At 34.1% G+C, this 22,026-nt stretch overlaps 2 protein-coding genes across 4 annotated transcripts in view; both read right to left on the bottom strand.

The window, feature by feature from the left end:
* LOC145736600 (uncharacterized) overlaps positions 1-2,541 on the bottom strand; it is a 33,376-nt gene extending 30,835 nt beyond the window's left edge. The window contains exon 1 of one of the 2 annotated variants that reach the window (XM_081991038.1): positions 2,066-2,541. In XM_081991038.1, the coding sequence (XP_081847164.1) occupies positions 2,066-2,085 (20 nt within the window). In that variant the 5' untranslated portion in view covers positions 2,086-2,541. Of the gene's footprint in view, positions 1-2,025 lie in introns of both variants that reach the window. The other variant, XM_081991042.1, reaches the window with a different exon arrangement.
* Positions 2,542-7,149: 4,608 nt separating this feature from the next.
* The window catches only part of LOC145731847 (peroxidasin-like), a 54,417-nt gene continuing 39,540 nt past the window's right edge, over positions 7,150-22,026 (bottom strand). The window contains exons 1-15 of one of the 2 annotated variants that reach the window (XM_081983928.1): positions 18,530-18,770; positions 17,693-18,003; positions 15,846-15,986; positions 15,306-15,783; positions 14,274-14,513; positions 14,088-14,220; positions 13,759-14,030; positions 13,481-13,700; positions 13,241-13,421; positions 12,170-12,323; positions 11,687-12,114; positions 9,850-10,015; positions 9,545-9,794; positions 9,177-9,486; positions 7,150-8,010 (exon numbers count right to left, since the gene is read on the bottom strand). In XM_081983928.1, the coding sequence (XP_081840054.1) occupies positions 7,738-8,010; positions 9,177-9,486; positions 9,545-9,794; positions 9,850-10,015; positions 11,687-12,114; positions 12,170-12,323; positions 13,241-13,421; positions 13,481-13,700; positions 13,759-14,030; positions 14,088-14,220; positions 14,274-14,513; positions 15,306-15,783; positions 15,846-15,986; positions 17,693-18,003; positions 18,530-18,755 (3,783 nt within the window). In that variant the 5' untranslated portion in view covers positions 18,756-18,770 and the 3' untranslated portion in view covers positions 7,150-7,737. Of the gene's footprint in view, positions 8,011-9,176; positions 9,487-9,544; positions 9,795-9,849; positions 10,016-11,686; positions 12,115-12,169; positions 12,324-13,240; positions 13,422-13,480; positions 13,701-13,758; positions 14,031-14,087; positions 14,221-14,273; positions 14,514-15,305; positions 15,784-15,845; positions 15,987-17,692; positions 18,004-18,529; positions 18,771-22,026 lie in introns of those variants that run through there. The other variant, XM_081983871.1, reaches the window with a different exon arrangement.

The raw sequence follows: 22,026 nt of genomic DNA on the forward strand, positions 1-22,026 counted from the left end.
TCACTTTTAAAAAGTATTTTTTTACGGTAGCATTAATTTCCAATAGTTCTTTCTCTTTATCATTGAGTTCCTATGTAAAATTACGATTCGAGTTAATTATAAATAAAGAATTAATAATAATCTTGCCTTAGAAGAATTTTTTTACTAGAATTTGTCACCTGATTGGCTCATTTTAAATTTTAACGTAACCTATGACCAATAGGTGGTACTACTTACACATTATACTTAAAGAAACTATCATAACTTTTAAAATAAGTACTGTTACTAAATTTGCGTAGCTATAGATTTTTGTTTATGTAAATATCTCACAAACTATAAGAGTTCTTACATTTGTCATAAGCATAACCATGTTTCTTAAACTCTCTGTATTTTTAGTTAAATTGAGCAACATTTTTGTAACCAATATTATTATTGTATTAATTAATATTATATTGTGGTAATTTAGGCTTTATTTTTTGATACTATACGACTTGGGAATTAACATTTTTATGTATTTAGAAAGTTGTATTAAAAAAAATTTGTTCAAAACATATAGTTTGCACTTTCTTATTAATTACTTTTTTTTTAGATTCATACTAAGAATAATCTGAAACAAGAATATTCCAAAAATAACATTAATAACTAGAGTTGCTTAAAATGAAATGTACTGAATTGATCGAAAACATTTTATATGTATCATTACTAAAAATTAGTTTTGTAATCTATTCTCAATTTTAAGTTTAGTTAAGTAAACTTGACCACTATTCTTTAAAAGACATCTGGTACAATCTTTTATTTATAGATTTATCAACGGTGAAATAATTATTAATTTGTCTTATAAGGAAGTAATTAACATTTAATTAATTTTGGTCAGGGCCAACTAAGGGTTACCGAATTGAATTCCTCGCCAAAATTGCAACACAAAAATATTTAATTGCCAATATCTCGTAAATCAAGCATTTTTGAAATAGACAATTTTACACTGATTTTTAATGCTAACTTATAACATTCGAAATATATTTATTTTTGGCATAAATTAGAAATTGGGTCAAAATTTTGTTCTGCATTCAGCTGAACTCGAACCAACAATCTTTATCTCTCCGGGGTAAGGTTTTTTTTAAAAAAATACTCATTTAGTACAGAATGTCCAATGAGGAGACTTAGAAAGACATGGAAAGTCTAAAACTGAACTCTTTCTTGAAATTCTATTGGTTGTCGATTTACTACTAGTTTATTAATATCAATTTTTTTAAATTATATCTGAATACTCTTTTTTATTAGTATTTTTGAGTTATTAGAGAACTGACCTGCCAGAGGTCACTTTACTTACAATATCCATTTTATTGGTTTTAATAATAATAATTACTTTATTCCTTTGTCTGGATATAGAGGATGTTGAAGTTTGAAGTGCAACACTGCCATAATTTATCAAACAATATAATACAAATTATTGATACGTAGTGATTATTTATATTTTACTCAATAGCTAATTCCATTAATATTGATCTGACAGCATAGTTTACACAAGCAGTTGTAGTATTTTTCCTGAATCGCCAGAATCTGATGTTAAAATTGACATATGGCAATCAACAAATTTTTGACACATATTTTGCTTATTTTAAATGAACAAACAAACTGTATTTTATTAAGGTTATGTTGGTGACTTTTTGCAAAATATATTTTTACAAAATTTTCTTTTCAACATCGAATAGGGCTTCTAAAAATTAGACTCTGGTTTCTTTGACATTTTATTGAAATATTAACATAAATGCAGAAACGGGTTGTCAAAACAACATTAACACTATTTAGAAAAAAGTTAAGGGTATTTGTTGTTGAGAGTGAAAGGATAACTTCAACTTTGAAATCACCCTGTATTTTACTATTCAAACTTTATTATACAGAGTGGCTGATATCTGCGATACAAGGTTTATCAATATTTTTTTAAAACATTGTATTTAAGTTTTTTTAAATACATATCCTCACATTTTTAGAATGCTTGACATTTTCTAACTTTCTAATATTTTCTGAAAAATGTATGACACACACCTTTTTTTAACAAGTTTTCTAACACCTAAAAGATAATTACCAAAATTGTAAAACACCCATTGCAAAATATACAGGGATGTTCGTTAACTCAAGTTTCACACTGATCGCGTTCGCACAAATCAAAGTACCGAGCAACTGAGTGTGGCAGAAACGTACTCAACCGTAGAGCCGCGCACTACTGAGGTACCATTCTTCGGCTGCCATATACTTATTAATAGTGAAAGTGTTAAGGTTGATGTTTGTACCGTATGGGATGGATGCAACAGAGATGGTCATATGACCACGCCGCAATAGATGGAAGAGGACGACAGTTTCCCAGCACTAATTGATATCCGTGTGTTGTTATTGGCAAATGATGCCGCATCCTTGTAGACTTGGAAGCACGTGATGATGATTGTAACAGTTTGGAATCTTAACCAAATGGTTTCATCATGAATGACTTGAGATTTTTTTTTTGGATTTCACCAAAGACGAGTTTTCATCTAGATTCAGGAGCGATATGGCAGCAATCACAAGAGTGTGAAGTAAAATGTGTTGAACTACAATATTAATTAATTGCCTGTAAATTCCAAATACCTAGACTATTTACATACGCCATTTACATACCATACTTGCTACAAAACATACAAATACGGTGTTAATGCAAAAAAAATTTCCTTGGCCACTAGGATGTGCTTAGACTATTATATTTTATTTAGCGAACATGGTTATGAAATAATTTATTTGTGAAACTTCTGTCACGAGATTGGTGTCCTTTGTATAATATATTAAATGATGTTAATTGTAAACAAGACATTGATTTTTGAACATTGTTTCTAATTATAATATTTCCAACACAAAAGTTGTATCAGTATAGAGAGAGACGGAAAATTAACAGAAATTTATTTTTGAAGAAAATGTCAAAAGATTTAAAGACATTTTAGGAGAATTTAAGAAAATAATGTAGAAAAGGCTTTTAAATGAACATAAAAAACAACGATTCAGGCAATGAAATTTGGACTATTTGGAAATTATAAAATACGAAGTAGATGTGTGTCCTGATGGAAGAACCACACTGTAAGAACTCTTCACAGCTCCATGGAACCAAATTTGACAGGAACACTATTATACCTTTTCTACGCCACGTGACGGCTGTCATAACTGTCGAAACTCGTTCACCAGTGACTTGAAACTATTAAATTACAAATAGATGCTTTTGATTTGAGGAATTACACTGGAATTTGTGTTTAAAGTTCCATGGACCCAAATTTAACAGTTGGGACATTAAGGAACACTATAATATGTTGCTTGCGTGACGTGACAGCTGTCATAACTGTCAAAACCCACTTACCAGTGACCTGAAAGTATAAAATGCCGAATAGATGTGTTTCTTTGAAGAATTACACTGTCAGTTTTCTTTACAGTTATTGTTGGATTAGTAGTTTTGCGTCACAGGTGCGTGACAGCTGTCAGGTGACGTAAGAAACTTATCAAAGTGTCACTTAGCCTCACAAATGTCACATTTGGGCAATGTTGCCAGGTCTACCAGATCGGTATATCTACCGTTTTTGTAGTTCTTCTAGCGTTCTCCTCTTTTTTGTATATAATCTACCGTTTTTAATTACGTCATTGCCATTATGTTGGTTGTGAAACTTTTTATATATTCTTTTTCAGTTTATTGAATAGGAAATTTAGAGAAACTTCTAAAAATGCCTAATTTTCTTCAAATTATTCTCTAAAACCACGTGATGTCTGTCACTAATGTCAAAATTGTAAAAATTTTACTAGAATTTGCAAGAATTACTTTTTAACACAGTTTTCAAAACAAGACGATTTTCTGAGATTTGACAAGTATTTTGACAATTGTCACTTCATAGTCTAGCTAAATAGTCTTCTAAAATCACGTGACATCTGCCACTAACGTCAAAACTGTCAAACCATGCTCAAAAGTTGCAAAAATCAGGGTTTAGAAACGTTTTCTTGCAGTATTTGATATAAAACGTGTTTCTGAGTTTTATGTCAGTTATTTTGCCAATTGTCACGTGACCGTCTAACTAAATAGTGTTCTACAATCACGTGACAACTTTTTATATCGTCAAAACTGTCAAACCATGCTCAAAAGTTGCAAAAATCAAGATTTAAAACGTGTTTTTGAGATTTATGATTTTTGACAATGGTCACGTGACTGTCTAGCTTAATGATCCTTTAAAACCACGTGATATCTGTCACTAATGTCAAAACTTAAAAAACAATCATTAATGAAAAAATGAAATATCTATCTCTTTTTGAAGTACGGTTTTTATAGCAAGAATCAATGATTTTTGACAACTATTAAAAGACACCCTGTATAATAATGTAAAATGAATGAATTTGTTTTGATCTACCGTTATCTACCGTTTTTTGACAGTCATTAAATATTTTGACTTGGCAACACTGCATTTGGGGCTCTATTATGCAAGCAATAAAAACCCACTCACCAATCCCCTGAAAGTATAAAATGTCAAATAGCTGTATGTCTTTGAGGAATTGTACTGTAAGTTGTGTTTACAACTTACAGTGCAATTCTGACAGTGTCAGTTCTGACGTTAATAAGCACTTTGATACGTCACTTAACGTCACAATTGTCAAATTTTGCCATAGAGCTATAAATACAATGTGCAGAGTGACCTTTGGATTAGTCATTTTGCGGCACAGTTGCGTGATTTTTGACAGCTGTCAGGACAGTAAAAACGTAAAAACAGTAAAAACAGTGACGTAAAAACATACCAGTGTCTGTTAATGTCACAACTGTTAAATTGTGGGTGTAAATACAAGCTAAAACTGTTTTGTATTTTATAGTTTTCATACCACTGTCGAATGAGTTTTAATAGTTTTAACAATTGTCACCGGATTATGAGCCACTCTGTAAAGTGTCATTAAGTGTCATAACTGTCAAATTTAACTAATTAAACTGTCAAATTAAAGTCCACAAAGTTACGATTAACAACTGTTTTGAATTTATCTGTGCAAATTCATATAATAAAATGCTTCAAATTTAAAATTTTGATTTTAATAAAAAGCTTTGTATTTATTCACAACTAATGATTAAGAGAATATTCTCAATAAAGTACTGAGAATTCAACGAACAAAGAAATATATATTTTTTTTTAAACTGTTTTAATTGTTACTTTTGAGCCATTATACGTATGTTGGGACCACATTAGACGCTGAATTTGGTTCATTCGTAGTCAATCTGTGCCAATGTATATTCGCATATTTTAATTTTGTAACGACGTATTGCCTTTACAAATCAGGTCATCTTGTTCCGTAAATAATCATTAAAATACTTCCGCATTTGAAATTTGGTGTCTTGAAAATTTGATAGCGCCAGACGTTGTTACATTTTAATAGCTTTTAAGATTGTTAATCATCATATCTTACATAATCTACTAGTTTTAAATTTTGAAAGGAAGTAAAAAATACAATAATATTGATTGTTTACGAGTCTTGGGAAAGTGCCTAATTAAACTACATTGTCGCCGATATGCACAGAATAAGTTCTAATAAGCTTCAATTAGATGAATTATTATTCATACTTAAAAATAAATTATAATTTTATTGTTCTACATAATAAAATGTAGAAATAATTCTACATTGTGTTACATTTGTTACCGGTAAAAGTAGTGTCATTTCTTTTTTTGATGGTTTTCAAAAATTAATTAGTTTTTTTTAAACATTATAAGATGGTTTAAAATTACGTTGGGCGCCAAAATTTTTAATAATTTCTTGAAAAACTCACATTTGGCGCAAAAATTTTGATGGCTATGAATAACCCACATTACACGTCACAGTTCAAATACTTTTTGAAAATATAATTCAAGTAAGCTATTTGCAGTCATATTTTTTTACAGATCATTTAAGATATGTGATAAATTGGACTGCTGGAACTTTACAGCTTTATGAACAATTTGAACACACAAGACTTGTTTAGGAAAGTCGTATAAGTATCGAATAACAAAACATTGTTTTGAGACTTTTCACGTTATCCATCTACGCAAGCTGTTTTAAAATTGTGGTGACACGTGAGACTTTTGCACACATTTTGTCATTGTCATGTGTTTCTGTTTTTAAAAAGGTAATATTTCATAGAAAAACTATAATGTTCAATCGTTTGTGCGACAAACCGTTTCACAAAATTAGACAGTTTTGAGAAAGCGACGAAATAAAACTAACTGCATTCCGTTTTGTCGGTTCGTACAAAAACCAGAAAAAAGAAATTTGCGCTCATCCTGGTTCATTTTCGTCTTCTCGGAGATCATTTACATGTTTTGTTTGTAGCACCCTCTTGTTAAACGGCTAAAATTAAACACCAGGACGGCGGAATTAATTGCAACAAGAATACTTACCTTGTGGTAGTGCTTTCACCGGAAAAGACAGAGTTTTTGACAGAGAGTTTGTTTTCGAGATACAGAACGTTAATCAAGTTCTATTTAAAAGAAATATTTATGTAGAAGACTTGACCCTCCTCGTTTTAAAATTTATTGGAATTATACAGGGTGTTATAACGTAACGGGATTGTATTAAAATTTTCTTACTCTGCTGTAAATTTGAAGTTAACTTTTTATTACATAACATCAATAATTTGCAAAATAACAAAAATTTTTATTTTTTTAATAAAATCTTAAAATAACTATTTTATTATTATGGAATGTAAGAATAGCGAAATTATGATCTTGTACACATTTTTGCATCATATTGTCACATAATTCCTTTCGACGATGAAAGTCGTCATAACATAAAACGCACTAAACAGTAGGTACCTATGTAAGTAAAATAAAAAAAAATAGAAACATTTCTGATAAAACTGCATAATTAAAATCAATACACTTCCATTCAAAAAATGCAACTTTGATATGTACTTAATTTAAGGAGTATCCTGTATCATTCCAATAAATTTTAAATCATAATAAATTTAATATTTATCGACATCTTTTGACTTTTTTATGGGAACCGTGGTTTACGAGATCACTCTTATTTGGACACCCTGACCATAGTTACAAAACCCAAAAACCATTTTGCAATATTATTAATAGAAAAATAGTTTAACCAATTCTGGTTAAGTTACAAAGATTGATTTTCTAAATTCTTACAAATAAAACATACGTAAAGTTCTGATATCTTTATTTTTACAAGGATTTACATCCGACCTGTCAAAAAGTACACAACTAAAATTAATAACACTTTTATGAGAAACCTACGCTAAATAGATTTTTTTATAATTCCTAATATAAGTCGATCATTAATTTCTTCTTATTTTTTTTTGGCAGTGACAAACACCCTAATATATTAAAAAATATTATTAACAAACTATACAAGGAAATAAATGGATAATAAACACACATACATTCACACCGTAGTAATCGACAGTCTCATTAATTTATTATTGTAATAATATCTTAAGGTAACATTTTTCATGCTTTAAGCCAGGTGAATACAAACGTGAAGTACTAACTTCAAACGCTTTACGTTTAAGGTTAAATATGACACTGTAAAATAGCTTAATACCCTTAATAATAGTCAACAAACAATGAACTTATGGGTTATATTTACCATAAATCATAACTAACAATAATTGTAGGGACTAGAGTTAACAACCTCCCTATTTAACGCATAAACCACATTCAACCTTTACTGGCAGTTAAGGTACTATTCACATCAATTTTTGAAATATACACTTTCCTAATTTTCGGTATCTCACTTTGAAATAAACGGTGACAGATCAGGGAACTTGAAACCTGAGAAATCAAACGAACTCGCAAGAGGGAATCTGGGAGGCCTGTTTAATGGTTTCCCTCTAGAGTTTCTTAAGGGTGGTGGTACCAACCCAAAAGGTGTTTGTTGACTACTGCTAGGTTTTAATAAGAATCCACATTGGGCTGCGCAAACTTCGTCCCTGGAAATTGCTTCTTTGGACCATTCTAGCAATAGTTGACTGCAGTCGGTTACTTTAATAGATGCACAGTTACCCTGTAAATAATTAATAAATATTTTAGAAAATTTGTTGTTGTTGTTGTCAAGTAAGAATTCCTAAGCAAACATTACAAAAATAATTCACAATCTAAATAATCACAACGTAACAAAAGTAAAATCACAAAACCAAATATCAAGTAGCATTCCAATACTAGGAGAAATCAGACAGGAGGAGAGCTCAGTCCGTCTCTATTCAATATCCTTATGAATAAAATTATAGGAGTGACATCCCTGAACCTAGGGTCCATGATTAACAACCAAAGAATTTGTATGATATGTTATGCCGACGACACCACAATTATCGCGAAAAACAAAGAGTACCTACAAAAGGAGCTTTCCAGATTCCACCAAATCAGCCAACGGCTCAACATAACAATCAACTAACAAAACTAAGTATATAACCGTCACCAGGGAACCTGTTCGATGTAAACTTGGTATTGAAGACCAAAATATAAAAGTTTTACAATTAAAAGTAAAAAGTAGTCATGACCCAGTCAAGGTCTAAGAAGCCAAACCAATACTTGCGAACAGAGAGCAAAGTAAAAGTAAAAAATATACATGCGACAAAAAATATGATATACGACATAGAAATACGAGAAGAAACAAATAAAACACAGTGTATGATGCGAGTAGCAGAGATGAAGACTCTATGACAGGGTGAGAAACAAACACGGATATCCGATAACAATGTGGATTGCAGGACGTGGTGCAATGGGAAAGAAAGAAAAAGAAACAATGGTACAATCACGTAAAAAGGATGAACGAAAACAGTCTACCACGTATCGTGTTGGAAAACAAACTAGTAGGTATTAGACCATCGGGAAGACCACTTAAAAGATGGAAGGAGAGCTGGCAACCAACATCCAAGAAAATACTGCAGAAGCGTGTTCAGAATTAACAGATCGTAAGATCTCAAAAAAGTATAAGAAGAAGAAGAGGTCTTATGAAAAATCTACCTGTACCAGAGATTCAGCACATCAAAATAAAAATGGTCTCTCTAAATGTTTTTTGTTTGATAATGGACAATAAAATCAAAACCGTAAATTATTGAGAGAGTTTTGTGGAAACCCTTTCTCTGGAGCGTAATTGAAACACCTGGAACCAGCGGCTGTTCCAAGCTTATTTAGATAATAAGTCAATGAAATAATGTTAAAAAAACTTACTCCTTCTGCTGTACAAATGCAACTCGTGCAAGGACTTGGAAAAGCGCTTTCTCCAATACGAACACGCCTTCCTCCAATAATACACCCTCCCTGCCCTTGTCCGTTCTCCTTCCAGGCGTTAAAGTCAAAACTGGGCATGGAGTTGCAAGGAACTCTGGGATTCAAGAAATTTGAAGGTAGATCAAACGCTGATCGCTGCATATCGCTAAAAGCGTCTGTATGGTCACACAACGTTTTGGCTAAAGTAGTTTTTCGAATCTCGGCCAATTGAGATTCCGTGAATCGAACTACCGGATCTGCATTCTCGTACCTAAAATGTTTGGTTTTGTAATTAATTCGGTAAAGTTCAAGTAATGGGAAAACCTTACCAAAATCGGTCGCATTTCCTCAACTGTCTGAACTGAATAGCAATGATACAGCCAAAAGTAGGACCCACAATTCCGCCTTGAAGAGGTCTTTCAGACATCCCTCCAGGAAATAGATCAATATCGTCCACAGTCGCGTAAATCGTCTTTAATCTTTGAATCACTTCCATTGGAATTTCTCTAGCTAAATCTTCAAAGGTGGTAGCTCGTTTTAAGTTACATAACGCTCTGTAGTTGTTGTACGATGGTATTCCTGCGTAAGTGGGCAAATTTAAAATACACTCAAGCATGTAAACGAAAATGTTTACCGTGATCGCGAGCTCTTTTAATGTTTAAAGCGATCAAATCCACTCCGGAGAATGGAATTCTCTTATCTTCGAATAAATGATTAGTTACTTCACCGGTAATGAACTGATCCAGTGTTTCCATGGGAGTGGATACTAACCCACGAACCATTTGATCCATCAGACCATCCTGAAATAAGCTTGATTTAAAAACGTTATACAGGCGGTGCAAGAGATTGATTCTCAGAAAGTATGTATAACCTGAAGCTTAAAAAAAAACAATTTATTTATTGGAAAGAAGTAGTAGTCCATATTCTTTCAGTGGAGTCGCAAGAGTACGAAAGGAAGGAAATGACAAACCGTCTTCTCCACAATACTTTATTATGACCTTAGATGGTAAGGTCTGCTCAACAAGTTTCGGTCACATAAATGACCATCTTCAGGAGCTACAAGAATAACCTACTTTACTTGGTGTACCAGAAGTTAAATGTTAAAAAACGAGATGTTAAAAAACGAGAAAACATACCTCAAATAAGTCCTCGTTTTTTAACATTTAACTTCTGGTACACCAAGTAAAGTAGGTTATTCTTGTAGCTCCTGAAGATGGTCATTTATGTGACCGAAACTTGTTGAGCAGACCTTACCATCTAAGGTCATAATAAAGTATTGTGGAGAAGACTGTTTGTCATTTCCTTCCTTTCGTAATTTATTTATTGAATGTGTTCAAAAAAAAAAATTGGAAATTATCTTCTTGGGGGCGCATTACAAAATGAAGATGAGGAAAACTGCCATATCTCGAGAACGCCATAAAATAGAAATTTCAGATGAGTCTTAATTTAAAGATTTGAACTGACATGGTCCATAGAGGGCGTTTCTTTTAAAAAATAGTATTTTTTCTTCAATTTTTTTCAAAAATGCTGAACAATTTGTTTTAAGTAACAGTGAAAACTACATCGATGCCTTTAACCCCACCTACTGGCTTAGTGGTGGATGCAACAGCCAGCAAAACTTCAATCCAGCATAAAATGCTTAATGTTTAATCCATGAATCTGATTTTTTGCAGGAATTAAACTACTATCAACCAAGTTTAATCCCTGCAAAAATGGATTTGATCGGATTGAAATTGCGGTTTTGGTGGCCAGTCGAAAATTTTTTCTAGTCGCTCATCTGCTACAAGACCAACTCAGCCTCATAATTTCACAAAATGAGCAGCTAAATTTCTGAAATTTTTAGGGATTAAACTACTGATCAACTAGGTTTAATCCCTGCAAGAATGGATTTGATCGGGTTAAAATTGCGGTTTTGGTGGCCGGTCAAAGTTTTGTGGGGGTAAGTTGGCCTAACAGTACTAAGGTAGTGGGTGTGGCTCAGATATCTCGTAAACCAGACAAGCTAAAATTCTAAAATCTTGAGGGATTAAACTACTATCAACTAGCTTCAATTCTTGCAAAAATCAATTTTATTGGGAGAAAAACAAAATTCTGGTGGCCGCTCAAACATTTTGCATCACTACAACTGACTTGGTTTGACTACGTTTGACATTTGTGACGTTTCTAGTGGTTTTTGAGGTGCCAACTATTTTTTTTGGGTTAGATTAGGTTCGTTTCAGGTGGAATGAGTAATTTTCTAGGGGATTTTCAGTGAAATTTCAAGGTTTTTCCGACCTGTAAGTCAACAACATTTTCCTTTACAAACACGAGCAGATCGATCTTAACAAAAACCTGCAAAAATGACAATCCGTAGGCTTGATATTTTGATGTAATTTACTAAAGAATTTTTGAAAGCTTTTCTAGGTTGTATACTTTCTTGAAATCAGCCTATTAGTCCACCCTGAACATTTTAGATTGTTGTAAAACCTTACGTTCATCATGTAATCGGTGTTAAAGAAGAAATCCCTCAGCAATAAAGGAGGATCAACAATTTGGTAGTTTTCATCAACTCTAGGAATGTGAGGTCTCAGTAAAGAATGTCCAATTCTGAAAGCTGCTGCAGCAAATTCAGTAAAAATGGATGGGTTGCAGTTGGGATTGTAGTCTTTGTAATAGCCTTGCGGTAAGAGTTTGAGACCATACAAGTTGATGGCGTTCCATCCCAATAATCTTGGCAAAAACTCGTTGTAGGTAACGTGTTGCAAGCCAGCTACTACAATCCTCCTGGCCTGTTCAAAAATTTTGTCGTGATCCCAATGTGGATTGACTTTTTGCAGACCTTCCATAACACGGTTGTGCTCACGCATATACATTGTGTGGATCATCAGTAAACCTGGTTGTTCCGAAGCTCTTCCGTCTCCTGTATTACAAATTTATTTTCAAAAAAGTTAGAGGATAGTTTTTGTGATTCTTACCGGCAATGAAGCACAGTCCAGAGTCCGATCTACATTCACTGTGTTTATCAGTTCTGGGAAGCAAATCTTTTCCACGATTCGGGTGGACTGTTACGTTCATTTTTCCGTTAGGACTTTTTAGAGTTCTTAGAGTGCAGTGGTCCGAACCGTAAATCTATAAGAAAATAAGACAGATGTTAGAATTTTCATTTTAAGAGCTGGTATATGGAAATGATAGTTGTTTTAAAACTTATACTTTCGTAGTCTCATAAAAATTCAACGTAATTGTTTAATTAATTCAAAAAGGAATAAAAAAATATTAAAAACCATACAGAATGGCAGACTTTGCTTTGTTTCATTTACTGTGAGTGTGTGAGAGAGAGTTTATTTGGGATTCGGGCTTGTTCTCGAGGGTGTCCCTAAAATATGCTAAAAAAATGTCACCACAATATTCTCGAGACTTAAATATGACGATATAGGAACATATGCAAAAAAGCGGATGGACGCATATGAAAAAATGAGTCAAATACAGTGGAAGACTCCAGATTATAGTGAAACACAAAGACCAGTAGAAGCATGTAAGAAACCTGTTGAAACAAACGAAGCTGTAGTGGATTTTCTTAAGAATGTTTTAGATAATTGATTAGAAAAATGATTAACTCCGAAAGGCAATGAACAGGAACAGGAATAGAGTAATCATTACATATTTCCCTCTATTTCAATTAGTTAAGGTTTAAGGTGATGCAAACAACAACAGAATGGTAGCAACTAAGGAATATAAATAGTTAATTTGCATTGAACTAAACATGACCAAATACCTCTCATTCTGAAAAAAGCCAATCAAAAACTCTTAAGTTAGTAGTGCTGTGCATATGTAGATGGTTATCTCTCGAATTCATATTATTTGCACACATATCTACTGCTGTTTTGCAATTCCTGACAAATGATAATTTAAAATCATAAAGTACCTCGATAGTATTTAAAGAATTAGTTTTCTAGGAAGACGCACTCTTTTAACTTTTCAATTGCTGTAAAAACTTCTTTCAAAGAAAAACAAACTGAATACGAGAATTACTAAATAAACATACCTACCATAGATCCATCTAAAAATGCTGAATTCTGATTGATTTGCTCTCTAGGACCGAGTCGCTGCTGTCCAGGCAACGACCTCATGAAAGGGAAACAAATTTCCTGTCCACTTGTAATATTATACTCTGGATAGTGATGATCTCCTGGTGGAACTGGAATAGGGTCACATTCTGGATGCACTGTCCTATAAAAAGCATAGTTTAGTTCAAGATATTCTAGATACCAAAAATTTGAAAAACTTACCTTGGGCTGTCACAAGGTCTGCATGAAGGTATTGACTCATCGAAACCTTTATGAATCGGTGTAAACGTAAGATCGTGATCCAAAAACTGTGCAAACTGCATCACCATCAAAGTGTATCTTTTATGCAAATTACTAATATCTGGGTGAATAGTTCTGGAGATCAATCGTGGGTTTGGTAGTGGAATTCCAGTGGCTCCAATTTGTCTAGGTTTCAGTAAACCTGCAATTAAATTTCAGTTGTACAAATAAATATTAGCTCTTTTTCCATTCTTTCTCACCATCATCATACGCGCTCGGTAAAAGCCTATTAAAAGTGGTTAACCCTTGACCGTATTTAGGGTTCTTCAGGTTATTACAGTAGCCAGAATAACTTCTGTATGGATAAGTTGCATCACAAGGACCGTTTTCTTCGCACTGTAATTCCGTGTCAAAAACAGAACCAGGAATTAAGGTGGCTATATCAACGTTTTGGAGACCTTCACTGATATCATCTCTAAACGCTGAAGCAAAAGCTTGGCTATCGAAAATTTGACGACGACGTCTTGCATGCCTATCGATCGGAAATTGTTAGGGGTTTTCAAGTATGAAATTTATTGCATAAACTTACAACAGTGAATTTACTATTTCGTTACTGGCAAACTCGAAAAGAAGAGATGTATTAGCCAGTTTCAAGGCGTCTTTGTTGGCTTTACTAAAGGAAGCGGCAATACCGGCAGGAGATTTGGGATCCACTCCTCCAACTAATATATTTCCATTAAACTAATGTCCCTCATTACATTCCAACTGAACTTACTTTCAGTAAAAACTTTATACTCCATTTTACGTCTGGCTAAAAGCTCTTGCTCCGCTTTAGCCAGAGCATCCATGAGTAAATCTTCGTTCACGTCAGTCATGTGATCCATTTCAATCCACTCTTTCAGGTTGGGTTGAGGATATTGATCGCAAGATATTCGAGCATTTAAGAAAGGATCTTCTTGGACAAAGGCTTTTGGTTGGATGCGGTCTAGGTCGTCAGTGTTGGCACAAAGCAGTCCTGTATCAAAATCAAATCTTAGACTAAGGTTTAGTTAGTTTGGTTAATTGTAAAAACAGTTCTGCGTAAGCCACATATTTGAAATAGTTTTAAGTTGAATAAATAATCAGTTTGAAATAACACTATGCTTTGCGATTCCAAGTAAAGGGTATACAGCAGAATAAAAGGCAATAGCCTCAACCACAGGCAATACATAGCCATGACTATTTTGATGTCGGGTATGCATACAATTAAGGATTTTGATGCAGAGTAAAATAGAACAAATAAGAAGAGAAGAGAAGTAGTAAGTTTTCGACAAGTATCGAACTGATGTCTGATGGAAGGACCAAACATAAATCCTGTAAAGTGTCCTAACATTTATGAGAAAGCAGAAGATGAAAAGCTAAGCCTCCTTTCCTAACATTTTGGTACACAAGTAAAGTTCCCGGAAAAGTTACCCCCCCTCGGAAGGGGTTAAAGTAACACTTAGGTCACAATTTGGACCCTTAACTTTCCTGGAATAATCTCATCCAGAGAAACCTCTTGACAAAACTTCAGCTGTAGGAAAGCTGCGGGAAGATTTGATTGAATTGAACTTAGCAGCAAATCTTGAAGCTCAGAGAGATCATGCTTAGCACTTAAAAATCCTGAACTTAAATTCCATGGGATTATGCAGTACAACCAGCAGTCACTATGCAATCAAATATAGATCCTCAAGGTCCTTACAAAGTAGATTTAAAAGACCAATAAAGACAAAGAGGTACATCAGTTAACTGAATCTTAACTAACCATATCTCCAACAAAATATCATACCTGCTAGTGTAACCTTCTTTATCTCCCTGATTTGTTCACTAGTCAAGGAACTTGGAGGTAAATCATTTTCGTACCAAAACCGATCAGACTCCTTCAGTAAGACAAATTGTTTGGTCAACAGACAATTCAGTGTTGGTCCTACTAGCGATCCAGGAATGGGTCTTTCTAATAGTCCTCCGACCAACAAATCCACGTCATCTGGATTACTGTAAAGATACTTCAGAGTCTTGACATATTCCGGCTTCATCAGATCTTTTAAATCATCAAAAGTAGGTCGTTTGGTGTAAGTTGAATTGCTGCAGTATTCGATCCAACTAGTGTAGCCAGGAATGCCGTGATCTCTACCCATATGCAAGAAAAGTGCGGCAGTGTCCCAATCAGAGCGTAATGGGACCATCATGTGCATGCTGGGTGATTGTGCTGGTAGGCTGATTAAAATATCCACCATTTCGGCAAAAGATTCAGCGGTTTTGTTTAACTGTAAGCGGTTTAATGAAGTAATAAAAATTGTTTTATATTCTAAGGTGTGGGGGTACATACCAGCTGACTGGGTAACATGGAAATTAGGGCTGGTAGAGCGCCCATTGCCACTTCATTGTACACTCCAGCTTTCTTGGAACTGGAGTATTTGGCGTATCTTCCATGACTTTGGAGTGCCAACTCTGAGTTAGTTATAGCCTCCTGGAATAAATATAAATAACAATAATGAATTAAACACTCCACCATTGTTTTACTCATAATTTTGTGTGCTAGATACAGAATACTGAAACAACAACAAATGATGAAGAATTGGAAACAGAAACTTAGTAAAGAGAAGTATTGTATGCATTGCGTTTTTCTCGGATTCAAGGATTATACGTCAGCGATATTACAATTATTTTGACCAGAAGCAGTAGGGGCAAGATCCTAAGCTTATACCTGCAGGAGGAAGACGCAGCATTCAAGAAATGGTACGCCAAATAGAAAACGAACGTGGATGGAACAAAGATGGGATGGATTTTAGGGTAAAATAGACAGAAAAAGGACTTTGAGAAAGCATTTGACATGTGTCAGATACCAAAAGCGAAGCCAAGGTAGATCAACTGGTCTTAACCGGAATCATTCCTTGGCTTTCATATCTGGTAATAATTGAGTGATCGCTATACAGGGTGGACCATAAGTAATGGGACATAGAGCTACAGCATATTCCTGACATCAAAATAATACGATTTAGCGAAATTGTTCTATACCGAAAATTAATATTAAGAAAGATACAGGGTGTGAAAGTTGAAATTTTATTTTTGTTTTTTTATCATATCTTCACGGTCGTTTGATATAAATTACTGAAAGTTGGTATAAAGGGGTTTTGGCAGGCGTTAAATACGATGCTTTCATTTGTTTTGTAGTAGCTGATAGGGGGCGCTAGCTGCAACCATATCCGTTCCTTCAAGAGACTCTTTTTACGGAACTGAAACGACCATATGCTCTCAAAACATGATTCTAAGATGTTTTCTATGTAAAAAAGGTATACTTGTTGTAAGTCTTAAAAGTTGACTGTTTTCGAGTTATTTAATGTTTTATTATTGTATGCATTGTCGTATGTTAATACGATATGTGCTGTATACCCTTAAGTTACACACATAACAGTTTCTGTATGTAAATTTGACCGTTTAAAAAATGTTTGTAAACTTTAAAATAAAGCTAGTTGTTATGAACGCCCTTTTTGTTTTTGTATCAAATCCTACTTAGAATTAAAAAAAAAATAGTAATTAAAATCTGCTGTACATGTAAATGCATGCAATAATAAAAGATTAAATAACTCGAAAACGGTCGACTTTTAAGACTTACAACAAGTATACCTTTTTTACGTAGAAAACATCTTAGAATCATTATAAGTCATATGGCCGTTTCAGTTCCGTAAAAAAAAGTTTGAACCTCTTGAAGGGACGGAGATGGTTACCGCTAGCGCCCCCTATCAGCTACTACAAAACAAATGAAAGCATCGTATTTTACGCCTGCCAAAACCCCTTTATACCAACTTTCAATAATTTATATCAAAAGACCGTGAAGATATGACAAAAAAGCTAAAATAAAATTTCAACTTTCACACCCTGTATCTTTCTTAATATTAACTTTCGGTATAGGACAATTCAGCTAAATCGTATTATTTTGATGTCAGGAATATGCTGTAGCTCTATGTCCCATTACTTATGGTCCACCCTGTATAATGAAAAAGAACATTGTTATGATATAAGGAAATAAAGCTAAGTATCATAAGAATCAGATTATATCTTAAGAATCTGTCAATTTATCAGAATGACAAAGTTACTGTGTATCTAAAGAAAGTTTGTTTTAAGTGTTGAATAATGAATTAACATATCACTATTTATACTAATGTAGTAACTTACTTGTCCAAGTAAAGTAGGCAAAAACTCATTATACGTTATATGTTGAATTTCCGCACTGACAATCCTTTTACTCTCATAGAAGAGTACATCATCAGTCCAATGTCGATTGAGATGGGCCAGAATAACAGCAGCCCTGTTGTGTTCCTTCAATATGGCTGAATATAAAGCATTCGATCGACATGAACTGCATGCAGAAATGTTAATGAGACCGGCATCGTAGGTCCTGAGGGCTTCCACACTTTGGTAAGTGTTCCCGTATATCGCTGAGCCTTCGAGGAAGGCCGAGGCCAGGTTGATTTGATTACGGTAGTCTGCAAAAGGATAAATTATTAAGAAGATTCATATCCGGGTGTTAATTTCAGTTAAGATGTAAAAATATACGTTTGTTGAAGGATTTTTATTTAATTTTAATGGTTTCATCGGCTTTGCGTCGAGACGTTTTACATAAACGCAAATAGCAAAGAAATAAAGCACTGATGATATTAAAGTGCTAAGTGATGCACGACACAGTGGTGTTTAGAAATCCTACCATTTTACATAATATTTACAACTCGTTAAAAGATTAATCTGTATGTAATTTTGCAAGTTAAAATATTCTAAATTTAATGAATTTAATTCAGAAGCCTAAAAAAACAGCGAAGACAAAATGGACCTTTTTTCTAACTAACTTTTAAATTCAAAATGGTTCGACGGTTATGAAAATTTGTTTATTAATATTTTGGATGGTGGACTCCCATTGATTTTGCAAGGAAACATTGATTGAGTGCAAATACAGAGACAATGGATCAGGAAAGTAAGAGGTCGAGTTATAAATTAATGCAATTGATCATTGCATACCTTGCCCATAAACTCTACTGTTCACAATGCTTTTTGAAGTCATGGTGGTTTCAATCAAGGTGTAGGCTCTAATACGTTGCAAAAGGTAACTAATATGGACGCCATGTTTTTCAACAAACTTAAAAGTTTTTTTTATTGATTTCTCCATTGCAATTTGTTGGTCTGTCACACCTTCCACATGTCCACCTTCTTCTTTTTCTTCTTTCTTTCTAAAACGGGTGTACATATAGGTAGGCTAATGCCTGTTTTGTCCTATTATGTCTCTTCGGACGTTGATGTCCAGCACTCTTTCCAGCGTTTTGGAGGTCTGCCTTGGGTTCGATTTCCAACAGGATTATTTGTTTTTGCGATTTTTACAAGTCTTCCATTCTGTTTACGATATATATATATATATAAACAATCTTTATTTCCAAGAAAAAACGGCTATCGACCATTACGGTCTTTCTGCCTATGTATACATGTTTTTTTAATATGTACAGGTAATCTTATTTCTAATTAATATATACAAATTATACATTGAGAAAAAAAAAAGTTCTAATTAAAATGTTCTAACAGGGTGAGAGCGGGGAAAAGATAACGGGATTGTCTAGTCTGTCTGGTTATGCATAGTGGATTTACAATTGTCAAGTTGTTTGGGTTATTTTTCCACTTGGTTTGTAGTTGTATGAGTCTGTCAGTTATTTTAGTCATGTTCGTACGTTCGTAGAGAAGTTGGTTGGATGGGTTGTGTAGTGGGTTTGCAGGATGTCGTATTTTTGTTATTAGTCTTAGAGCAATCTGTTCAGTAATTTGTGTATATTTTTTAGTCTTGTCCGTAGCGTTTGCTCTAAGTAAGTGTCCGTAGTCCAGGACCGGTCTACAGATATCCATCTATATTTGAGTTGCCGTTTTTGTACTAATGCATTTGTTTTTGTATGTTAGTGACCTAAAGTGTTTTGTTCTTTTAATGATTTCAGTCCGGACATTTTTAAGGTGTTTTGTGAATTTTAGTTTTTGGTCCAGTGTTATCCCTAAGTATTTAACGTCTTGTTTGGGATCAGTTGTGTGTCCGTCTGCGGTTATGTTTGGTGAGTCGTTTTTTATTTGATGGTTCAGTAATAAAAGCTGGTTTTTAGTTGCGTTAGGCGTTAGTCTCCATCTGTAGAACCATGTCATGGTGTCGTCAGTAAGTGATTGTAGTTTTGAAACTGCTTTTGTTGTAGTTTTGTCGTGAACAATAAGTGCAGTGTCGTCTGCGTATTGTAATATGTATGCTGTTTCGTCAATATGATTTTTGTCTTGTTTGTTATGGTTGTATATGTCATGGCAGTACAGATTATATAGTAAAGGTGAAAGAGGTGAGCCTTGCGGTAGTCCCTGCTCAGGGCTGAAGGAAAAGGAGAGTTTGTTGTCTATTCGAACGTGCAGTTGTCTGTTTTCCAGTAAGTTTCTGATAGTGTAAAGTAAGTATTTTGGTGTGTTAAGTCTATGTAGTTTGTAGAGTAGCCCCTTATGCCAAACACTGTCGAAAGCTTTGTTTATGTCCATGAATAGACATGCTGTTTTATTGTTATTGAGGTGTGTTGTTTGTATGTTGTTGGTTAAGATGAAAAGTGGGTGTATAGTCGAGTGCTTTGGTTTAAAACCAAACTGGTATGGTGGTATATGTTGTCCGATCTGCTCTTGAAGTCTGTTTTTAATAATAAGTTCAAGCAGTTTACTAAGTACTGGAAGTAGTGTGATGGGTCTGTAATTTTGTGTTTGTGTGTTGTCAAGTCCAGGTTTTGGAATGGGTATTATTATACCAGTTTTCCATGTATCCGGAATTGTGTTGGATTTAATGCAGTCGTTAAGTGAGTCTAGTATGAGTTTGTGGGTTTCAGGAGTTAAGCTTTTTAGTAGTTTGCTTTTTATTTTGTCCTTGCCAGGTGCGGTGTTCTTAAGGTGCGTTAGTGCTTCATCATATTCATTGTCTGAAATTAGTGGAAATCTGTTGTTAGTTTGGTCGTCAAAGTAATTGTCGTACCATTCGTTTATTAGGGTCCAGTTCTGATGGTCAAAGTTAGGATTGGTGGAGATTTGGAAAGCCTTTTCGAAGTGTCTAGCAAAAGCGTTAGCTTTGTCTTGGTCTGTGTTTTGTTCTGAACCATTTTCGTTAATTATGCCAACTGGGTTATTTTTTTTGTAACGTGAGAGTTTTTTTATTTTTTGCCAGTATGTTTTCCCGTTGTCAAGTTCGATTTCCTGGCACGCCTCAAGCCATTTGTCTTGTTTGTATTGCTCTACTAAAGTCTTGACGTTTCTGTTGAGTTCGTTAAGTATTCTTTTTAAATCATTGTCTTGAGTGCGAGTGTATAGTCTGTATAGTTCCCTTTTGCGTTTGATTAGTCTCAGGATAAATTTTGGCAAAGTGTGTTGGTAAAAAGTATTCTTGACTCGTGGAGAAAATTTTTCTATTGCCAATGTCAGTTGTTCTTGTAAGTTTTGTATAGAAGGCTTTATCTTTTGTGATTGAATGTAGTCATGTATTTGTCGTTGTACTTTTTCTATGTCTGTCCTGTTTAAATCAAATTTTTGTGTGTTTTCTTTCGTATTTTTTATAGGTTGTGTTTGATGGATGTCAATGTCAAACTTAATAGCCAGATGATCGGAACCCAGTTCGTTTGTCAAATCAACGTTGTTTATAATATTTGTCAGGTTTGCCGTATGTAGTAATATGTCTGGTGTCGAGTCCTGGTTTTCTGGCATTAAAAATGTCGGCGGTGTTTGTTTTTGTATAAAGTCTGAGTTGTTTAGGAATCTGGCCAGCTGTACTTTTTTGTTTCTGTTTACGTTAAAGTCTCCAATTATTATAGCATACTTGTAGAGGCATGCTTTAGTCAGAATGTTTTGTTCAATGTCTGAGTGAGGATGGATATATACGAGGAATATGTGGATTTTGTCGTCCAGGTAAGGTATTGTAAAGTGAAGGCAGTCGTTTAGTGGGTTGTTTAGAGAGGGAGGGTTTGCCTTTCCCAGTTTTATTTTCGGTTTTAGCAACACTGTGGCCCCTCCTCTAGCGTTATTAAGTGTGTTACCATGTCTGCAGATAAACTGCCAGTCTCTGTACGTTGGTGTCTGTCCAATTTTAGTCTTCGTTTCTACAAACATACAACAGTCAGTATCGTTTTGTTCAATGTAGTTATAGATAAGATGTTTTTTATGGTTTAGTCCGTTGATGTTGGCGTAAATCATTTTTAAGTTGAACGTTCTGCATTTGTGATTGTTTGTCTAAGTTGTTCAAAGGGTTCGGTTGGGGAAATCCTGTTAGGTAGTGACAAATCAAACATCAAAATATACATGTGGTTGCCAAAAAATACCGCCGTGGTGTCAATGTTGAAGTCTTCAATAAATTGTTTCTTAAGTTTTTTAAGCAGTTCTTCTCTATTATTGTTGTTGGTTTTATTTCTGTTTACGATTATCCTGTTTATTCCAGTATTTTCTTCTCTGTCTTACCCACCTTCCTATGTCCTGTATCT

This window comes from Ips typographus, linkage group LG1 (genome assembly GCF_016097725.1).
Source record: "Ips typographus isolate SLU linkage group LG1, UJ_Ityp_2.0, whole genome shotgun sequence".
Lineage (NCBI taxonomy): Eukaryota > Metazoa > Arthropoda > Insecta > Coleoptera > Curculionidae > Ips > Ips typographus.